Source organism: Sardina pilchardus, chromosome 3 (assembly GCF_963854185.1).
Source record: "Sardina pilchardus chromosome 3, fSarPil1.1, whole genome shotgun sequence".
Taxonomy (NCBI): domain Eukaryota; kingdom Metazoa; phylum Chordata; class Actinopteri; order Clupeiformes; family Clupeidae; genus Sardina; species Sardina pilchardus.
In genome coordinates, this window is record NC_084996.1 from 5327779 (window position 1) to 5337778 (window position 10000).

Sequence of the window (10000 nt, forward strand, 5' to 3'; positions counted from 1 at the left end):
TATTACAACAGGACAGTGAAGAGTTTGACAAGAAGTGAGTGGGAGAGATGTTGTGGGATCGGGAAATGCCGCAGGCCAGACTCGAACCCTGGCCCACCTGCTGACCACGAGCGTGAGCGGAGAGCCTTTGGACACAGGCCTCGACGCTCACACTCAACGCTCCTCAGTAAGCTTCTGATTAGTGAAGAAAAATGAATGCCAATCCGCCTTTAGGCTACCCTTATTTTTTTATTTGCATTTTCTTGACTTTATTCCAATAGGACAGCGACGAGACGGACAGGAAGTGAGTAGGAGAGAGAGATGGAGTGGGATCGGGACATGACCCGGGCCGGACTCAAACCCAGGCCCACGTACGGGCGCTGGAGCCAGTTATGCCACAGCGCCCCCCGGCCACGCCACCCTTCTGCCCTTTATTGATGGAGTCACAGCCGCTCAGAGCAACACCGTGGTCATGTCAGCTGTACTGGTGTAACATTCCTTTACACATTGATTGTTTTCATCTGGCATGATTCTTTCAAAACGGTGATGACTTAACAGAAGCAAACAGTGCATTCGATTAAAAAAAGAAGATTCTGAAAGATATCGGTGGATTAGTTACATAGAGGTATGGTGAAGTAACATGCTGTTAGAGATAAGGGCAGAGAGATAAACATACCGGTGGACCTGATGGACCAGGGGGGCCCTTGCTGTCCTGGGAGCATGTGCAGGCATGGGGCATTGCAGGGCAGTCTTCCTCTTTCCTCTGGTGAAGACACCAAATAGAAATCAAATAAGCAGCCAAATGTGATTCTTGCTCAAGCTTATCCCCAAAGTCACTCCCTGAACACACCACCTCCGCCTCAATAAAAATCAAGAGTAATGTGATCTTACAGAAATATCCTCAGATTTGCGCCTCGCCAATCTCATCTTTTATTTTTATTTTACAAGGCTGCCTAATTGGATTATTTGTGCGAGGAGCTGTCTGAACGTGTCACTCGGCTTCAGAAAATAGTTCTCCTCTTTCGGCGGGCGTCGGGTTTCGCTCTCGCCCGCGCTGCGGAGCGGCCAGGTGAGGTCTGGCTGTGGAGGATCGTTAGCACCCTGATTCATCTGTCTCACCACAGGAGCTCGCACCGGCGCCAGACAAAACTCACCCAAACTGCACAAGGTGTATAAACACAGCAAGCGCCTTATTCATCTACACACTTCTTTAGCAAAGGAAAATACTGAGCAGATGGCCTTGGTTCTGAAGTGTAAATTAGAAGATTTAGGTGGGACTCTCACATAAATGCATAGAGTGCGATCATACTCCACACAGTCTACAATAGTATGTTAAGGCTAAAGCCTATATTGCTAAGAAAGACTATGGAGTTTTCTGACAGTGGTGTATGTAAACAATTTGTTGCTGTGCCCAAAACATCTTCAATCATTCAATCGATCAAAGTCCATCTAAATGAAATCCATGGTATTTTAATCTTTTGGCCTTTGAATGCTATTTGCAATATATCATTACACATTCAATCCCACATAGACAATTCACGCTAAAGAATCAGAAGGATCACATGCAGAGGAATGACTGTGCACAAAAAGTGGTGATGATATTGATGAAAATACCATCGCTTCATTACATTTCTTAAGTCATTTGCTATGGTCTACTGAGCTGCATACATTGATTAACTAACATGAGGGAGGGCTTCTTACCAGGCCTGGAAGCTCACAGCACTTGTCTCGGCTGGACCAAGATGTACTGCATACAATATCAAACATCTGGAGCTGGAACTGTTGGATACAAATGCACACGCATACACACACGTGAAAAAAAGACACACACACACACACACACACACACACACACATACAGTAAGCACACACACACACACACACACACACACACACACACGCAAACTTCAAGAACTGCACAAATGTCTTTGTCTTTCTGAAACGGCACGTCCATTTCATCTACTTTCAATAATTATAAGACAGCACTTACAGATAATAGCAACAATTAGGACTCGTTATAAAATATGTGCCAATTTGTGAATTCAATGGCTGCATCCAACAGGGTCACCTTTGTGACACCTGATCAAATCAAAATGAAGTCTACTATTTCGTATAATCAACTGTTATTGTTCCAATTAGTGTTGTTTTTTTTTGCTGAGGATCGCACGAAATTCCACAACAATGGACAATCCAATAACTGCAGTAATGACAAAACCAAATGGAGCAATCTCCATTCTCAATTCCCCACCGTCGCCTCTGACCGAGATCCCATTCACTTCACCCTACATCAATTCACAATTCAGAGGGAAAATGTGAAGTATTTAGTTCTTCTCAAAAAGGAGGAGGAGATCCATCAGGATGTAATTACTCGGCGCAGACAAAGGCCTCTCCTCTCTCCTCACGACCCCCCTCTGCTGTGACCTTTCAGGCTGGACGGGCCCTCCCCTGGAGGCACAAACCCAGCTCTGTGCCTGGAGCCCCGTGGGAGAGGTCTGGAGCCTGATCCCAAAGGCTAGTCTGAAGACGGGCCGAGCCCGGGCCGAGACTGGGCCAGATGTGTCTTCTCCACAGGCGAGGTGACCGGCGTGCTTCTTATTTTAGGACCAAATGTCATTGGAAAGTTGCTGGACATTCCCTGTCCTTTCTCACTGTGTTAACCAGTAGCACTACTCTCTTTGCCCTTTCTCACTGTGTTAACCAGCAGCACTACTGTCTTTGCCATTTCTCACTGAGTTAACCAGCAGCACTAACTGTCCTCTTAGCACTGTGCTCAACACAGAGCACATTTAGCACTGTGCTCAACACAGAGCACATTTAACACTGTGCTCAACACAGAGCACATTTAACACTGTGCTCAACACAGAGCACACTTACACGACTCTGCTTCTCACTCTCTACTCTTCACCGCTCTTCAAAAAACTTCAGCGCTACTCTGTTTGTGCGACCCAAGCCCAAAACTCGGTTTTGCCCAAATCCCTGTCATCTCACTCGTCTCCCACTCTGTCTCACCGGTGCGGAGTCGTCCCGTCGCTCACGGGAGCGCACCATGCGACCCAGCATCTCCACGCCGTCTGTGGTGATGTTGCCAGCAGCGTTGATGGGCTTCTCCCCGGCCATTTTGCAGTCTACCACCACCTTGGCTGCAGTCTTGCTGATGGCCATGTGTAGCTAAAGGTAAAGAAGGTTAAATGGATTAGATAGATATACTATAGAATAGATAGATACCGGTAGATAGATTGATAGATAGATAGATAGATACGTAGATAGATAGATAGATAGATAGATAGATACATTTAGCATAAGCCAAGCACCTATTGCTTTAATGGTGAGAAGTAGATTTTTTATGTTTACACACCAACATCAGATTCATATTTTTTCTTTGCAATGGTTTAGTTCCTTTCTTAGTTCTCATTTTGAACTAATTGTACAGATGTAACTCAAAACTGACTTGGACGACTACCACAAACAGGTCTATATGTGCTTCACTTCACTTCGGTTTTTGCTCAAAGTATGGTGATTTAGCTCTTGGTCTTGGCACTCTCGTCTGACCCCCTATGGTTGAACTGCTTGTGGTCCCGCTCAGGCACAGAGTTAAGAAATATGTAGACCACGTTTTTCGCTATGACATTTCCAAGACGGTACAGTATGGGTCTGAACGGATTTGATTCAGAGGCATAATGACAAGTGCCCGCCTGTAATAACGTCCTTTCATACTCCAGATGTATCAGTAACAGGATCACCTGCTGTGCAAGGGGTGAACTGAAGCTTAACCCAGTCAGGTGAATGAGTTTGCCATCGTTTTGAATCGTGACTGCAGTGCAGCGTGGTCATGGTCAATGCAGACAAAAAAGGGAGAAAAAAAACATGCTGATGCAAGAAAACAGTCTAGAAAGTTCTGCTTTCTGAAATGGGTCTGACAGACACGGCTGCTCCTTAATTGCTTTTTGGCCTCCGACTCCATTTTCTCTGGCCCAGTGGCTTCTGATTGTGTGTCTGCGTGTGCCGGAGGTGTCAGGGACTTATGGCGGGGGCCTGCCATGTTTGAGAGGAACGCCATGAGACAAAACTGCCTGTGTCGTCGCAGTTTTGCCGAGTTATCTTTTTGTGTGCGAAGTCTTTAGCGCAGCCACCGCCGTAATGAAGAAGTCTAATACCGACTGGCTCGCTCCACTCTAAAACCGTTTAAAGTAGGCAGGTGTAAAACTCCCGACAGCACAGAGACGGGCGGCAAGACCACCAGCCTGGGTGAGATGGCTTCTGTGCTGCTCTAAAGAAATATAAATCCACTGACCACTACTAGTTGTGGTCAAATCATTTCACGTGTTTTTGTTTTTTTAACACAAATCTTAAATACAATTTGGAGTCACTACATTTGCAGAGTTCAGTATGGAACCCGAGCAACAAGCATCACAATCCATACATATCACTGCAACCGAAAGGAGAGCGCAGACCTCCGCCAAGCGAAAACATAACCACCTCCTGGATCCAGACGGTGATACGTACAGACAAACAAACAGCCCCCGATGAAAACATAACATCCTTGGCGGAGGTAATAAATGCACACTATACACTATTATAATCATACTGTATGTGTCACAAATTGTTCATGGGGGAGTGTAGCCTACTGTAAGACATACATGCTTGCAATACCCTACCCAGTCACTTAGAAATCCTTGTTTTCATCATTCATGCTATAAATGACTGCTATACAAAGAAATGGCTGATCTTTAAAGCAATATCTACGCATACAGATGCCCATTATCAGCAACCATTCATCCAATGTTTTTCAAAAGCTCATTCTGTTTACTAATCTGATATTATTTCAAAAGGCCAACTGAGAAAACATTGGAGAACCCTTTCGCAATTATGCACATAATGTAGCCAGACAACTGCTGCCCTGATTAAAAAAACTATGCAATTGATCTCAGCCAGTATGAATAGCATATCATAGAGTGGAATGGACATTTCTAAGTGACCCCAAACTTTTGCAAGGCAGCGTATAAGGTGACATATTTATAGGTCAATTATTTAAGAATGTTGAGGCATTTGTGTTCAGTTACAAAATGGAACACAATATTGTAAACATGAAGAGATTTCATGAACACAGGAGCCCAAGGTCCAGAAAATAAGAGCCTCTAATCTAATCTAAATGTGCGGATGCACCTTGTAGTGCCAGGAGCAATCGGACTATTCCCTGTTGAGTCAGACCACCAACTATCCATCACATTGTGTTTCAATTGCAAACATCTGAGGAGAGTTCAAATTGAATACAAGTAAATAAGCATCTTGCGAGCCAGAATGTCAACACCCTCGAGGTGGAGCCCAGGCTGGTTATTCAGCCAGTCTTCATCCACCTGCCAAAGCACCATTGACAAAAAAAACATGCTGGTCTCTGGCTTAATCTTAAAATGTTAAATGGATTGAAATGAAATAAGATGCCAGGTCCAAAGGTGCTCCGCTTCTCAGCGATGTCCAAATCAATCCAGAGATAAGTTTGTTATCGGCCCGATTTAGCGCCATTGTGAAGTATTGTGCCATTCCCTCTTGCTCCAGAAACAAAAAGTCTGCTCCAGAAAGACACATTAGTCATCTATTATACCCTCCTCAAGACCTTGAGGGCAGTTCATTTGTTTAGTAGTCTGCTTGTTCATCAATTGCCTGTCCTTGGAGTTCCACCATTTCTCTCTCCTTTCTCTCTTTGAGTCAAGCTGGCAAAAGGGGGTAGGTGATTGCACACTATTGCATCCCATTTAATGCAGTGAGGGCCAGATGTACTAACGTTTTGCGCCCATTTCAGGCGTAACGTGCGCGTATAAACATGGGGATGGTATGTACAAACACGCCGCAATGAGAGAAACGCGCAGACTGCCTGCCGTGGGAGCTGAGAATGGCTATTTGCGCTTTTCCGTGTCATGCATATTAATTCCTGGGCGGATCAGCTGGAAATGGGTGTAACGCGCAAGTACAGGGGAGGAGAGGTACTAATAGCGATTGATTAAGTATTCCGCCTTATGTATGAAAACAGCGCACGTCTACTTTGCGTTGAAAAACTTCCGCCTTCTGAAAGCAGGTGTAATCCAAATTGCGGTTAAATGCGTCTATTAGAAAAACGTTTAGAGTCAGCTGAATCACTATTCAGAGCATCAGTTTTCTTCATTATACTATGTCAAAAGCAACCTTAACTTTTGTTTGCCTCTCTAAAATCGTATTTTCTCTTTCACGACATAGCCTACACTTCCCAATCTGTTAGACAGGCATTACTGTAAGTCATACCCGTATAGTCTACCAGCAGTAAATAGTTCACAAGTATTTTTTTAAGTGGATTAGTAGAACTTCTAGGCCTACTCTGTCTGTCGCTGCTCATTGACATCTCTTTGTCTCATGTATGATCGCTAAACTTGGATTCTTTTTAATATTGCAATATTCAACTGCGCTTGTGGTTCAGCAGCTCTGCGCACGCAACTAGCGTTGTGGAGGGGCGGGAACGGGCGGGGATGACCGCAGTTAACGTAATGAAGTGACAGCTTAGTAAATTCCACGCAATATAGCCAAGCACAGCGTTCGCATTCTGCGTTTACAAAAACTCGCTGTTAGCGCTGTGTTAGTACATCTGGCCCTGAGTGACAGTCTCTGTATCTCTTTAGTCCTTAAATATGTTGTTCATGTTTATGTTTTTAGTTCCAAACAGACACTACTGTCCAAAGAGACTTAGCAACAGACTAAATAAGATTTATCAGAACAATAACAATAACAATAGACATATACAAACTGTGACTCTCTAAAGACAATTAACTAGTTTGATAAACAGATGAGACTTTAGACGCTTTTTAAAGGTCCCAATACTATCACTAGAGATTTTGAACATTTGGTAAATCATTCTACCAATCTCGACGGTGACCATCGGTCTTAGCGTTGTGATGGAAGGCTGACAGAAGAGGAGCAGTGGATGAGAGGAGACATAGAATGGACCACAAAGAAGCAATAAACACCAAAACATCTGACTATTTAAACATCCTGACACAACGGTCCCACAGAATGTCTCAGCAGGAAGGTCATAGCAAAGAGTGGGGATTATCTTAGTTTGTGATGGCACTGCTTTTCTCATAACAGCATCATCTCTGCACACAACAGTGTTGGCACAAGAGCTTGTGTTAGCATGTAATGAACCATTTAATAACTCACAGGATGAGTTCCTCGTGCTAGTGCTTGGGGAGGGGGGGGGGCCTTCGTAGTGAAGCCATGTTATGCACCATTAAACTCTCACGGCTCCTTACTCCTCACTGCTGGTAGTAAGCTACTGCTTCTAAACACAGATCACATTGCTTACAAGAGCAGAAGGAAGACAATTCATCTCAGTGCGCTGTCCTCCAAGACAAGGCACCAACACCTGTCAGAGCATCTAGCACCAGCAAACCATTGATTGATCTAGCACCAGCAAACCATTGATTGATACGGCACCTTCACCAGTCCAGTGTCTGCACTCCAAAGGGTTTAGAAGGTGACCTACATGATTCATCTCATGATGTCAGTAAGTAAATAAAATAAGTAAGCATTTATTTATAAAGCGCAGTAGTAGCATATCTTACTATCTAAACATTCTTTTCTTTTTTCTCTACATTGTCATAACTTCTTCCATTCTCTCTTTCTGCTAGAAAAGCCAGTGTTTGAGGGTTCTCCAACATCTACTGCCAACGCATTAGGATGATGCTCAGACCGCTAAACTGTCCTAAATACCTAAAGACCTAAATACGGCGAGCAATCGAACAGCGTCAGATCGTATAAACATAGGTGTGTCTGCAACCAAGCACTCAAGTAGGTAGAAAACGGCAGGCGGGCGTACAGTAATCCCCCCATCTCCGCGACTATTACAAAAGTTTCTTCTTCCCCTGGCGTTTGTTTAAAAACTGTCATAACAGCGCAGGAGAGCGGCGTGGTATTCTGGAGGTCAGCAGCGAGCAAGGGGATGGTTAAGTCCTGCCCTCCAAGTTTACATTGGGAAATGGGTTTCAGCTGCGGGCCTGATAAGCTCTGAGAGCACAGCCCCGTGCCAGAGAGGGCAAATATGCTTCTCATTACTCCCAGCAAGGAGGAGACTTCCATTACAAAGCAGAGAGAGAGCAACACCACCGCTGTTTATTGAATATACGCTGGACAAACTCAAAGCTTAGAGCGAAGGAAAATAATCACATCCAGGGATAGCTTTCCTTACTTTCTTTAGCTTCCAACCGTCATAACTATAGGGACATGGAAGGCACTCCATACAGCAATGCATGGGCAATTAGTCAGGAATTACATGGGAGGTGGCGTTAGAGGAGCATGTCGATCTGTCACACACTCCAATCAACCCTTCTCAGCGGACAACATGATCCGTTCCTCAAGCTGTGATATAGAGTGAAAGCAGACATGTTCAGTTGGCACACCGGGATGTCGTCGTCATAATCACTGAGAGCACAACAGGGTGCCTTGTGGACTCCCTCGCTTTCCTCCTCATTAAACCTCTCTCTCACTCCATTCCTCAAGCAGCAACAAGTTCCACCTCAACTTAAATATGCCACACGCACAACCCAGTACTCTTCAAACTCATCATGGGAGATTTCACCAAATTACTACTTGGGATAACTAGCTGTGGTAACAACACTTCCAATTACTGTACAATTTTCTTTATGCTGCCTTGGTTTTCAATGTTTCAAAATCTCTGCACTACCATCTATATGGTCAGGCTGAACTGTCTGTAGTTGCAACAAGAATAAGAAGTATTGACAGATGTGCCATTGTTTCTTGGCCATTGATGAAAGGCTCAGAGTTTGGTTTTGAAAGATGCATAACTAGCGCTACATACAGTATGGTGAATATAATAATGGATGAGGTCGGTGTTGGAGAGATTCTTTAAGGTATAGCTCACTCAGCTGTGACTCAAGATGGCAATTCTGTTCTTTTATCTTTTAAATTGCATTGCAGCAGAACCTCATATCTGGTATGCTTTCAATAAAACCAACGTTCAATCAATCGATCTTTTCTAATGCCTTTTCTAAACTATCAAATGAATAGCAACCCGTTTTCTAATCATTTCCATTTTATGTTGTGCTTTGATATTTGTGATTTTATCTTTTACGAGTTATTTCTGCAAGGCTAACTCAATAATGGTAAAAAAAAATGTTCCTTTTGAGATGAACAACCTCTTTAAATAGATAAAAAGATACGGGCCTTTGTACTTCTATAAACACCCAGCCAGAATAATTGCTCGACACGGAAGGTGAGGCTCAGACACATCGGGAGTGATTTTGCAATAACACCCTCTCGCGAGTGGTGTAATGGTGTCAAGGTGAGAGCATCCGTTCCCAGACAGGGGTGTGCGACCCCGGGAGGACGGCGGGATTAATCCCGGATGACACCTTGAGCGATGGCGGCCGAGCGCCGAGACGACAGGTCAGAGTGCAGCGTGCCACACCAAAAAAAACCGTCGTCCATCGGAGTCCATCGGAGAGGAAAACACACCGCCACGCCGGGCAGCTGAGTAGCATTTCAGTCACACACAGAGAGGCTCAGAATAGATTAACACAGAGATGATGTGAAGGTGAGAGAAGTGTGTGTGTGTGTGTGTGTGTGTAGGGTGGGGGTGATAGACAGCTTCTTACTTCAGTTTTGAATTGTGGGGTGCTGGTGTGTGTGTCTGTGTTGGGAGGGGTTGCTGTGACATGCTGTGCCTTGTTTTGCGAAAGCATCCACTGTGCATCACTGGCTGTTACACCCATCCGATAACGCAATGTGTAAACACGCAATAGCCAGGCGGAGTGTCTCACACCTGCAGGCTTGTATGAATGCCACGTGTCATCCGTCTGTGTTATATCTCCCATATCAAATTATTAAAAAAAAAAAAGGCCAACACATCTCAGCAAAACCCCAATCCCTAGTGCACGAGTGCGTGCGTTTTGAAATATCGTGCCGGTCAGCTGATATTTCTGGCATCTAGCGGTGCGGAGTGCTTTTAAGTAATCCGGCACTGACCTTGTGGAAACTCCCA

The 10000-nt window shown here is 44.5% G+C and overlaps 1 protein-coding gene across 1 annotated transcript in view; it reads right to left on the reverse strand.

Annotated features, from left to right (window-relative positions):
• The window catches only part of col14a1a (collagen, type XIV, alpha 1a), a 71324-nt gene that overhangs the window by 21457 nt on the left and 39867 nt on the right, over nt 1–10000 (reverse strand). Inside the window, exons 29-32 of the mRNA XM_062533346.1 lie at nt 9985–10000; nt 2989–3147; nt 1681–1758; nt 656–742 (exon numbers count right to left, since the gene is read on the reverse strand). The exon at nt 9985–10000 is cut by the window's right edge and continues 94 nt beyond it. Coding sequence (XP_062389330.1) covers nt 656–742; nt 1681–1758; nt 2989–3147; nt 9985–10000 — 340 coding nt within the window. The remainder of the gene's footprint in view (nt 1–655; nt 743–1680; nt 1759–2988; nt 3148–9984) is intronic.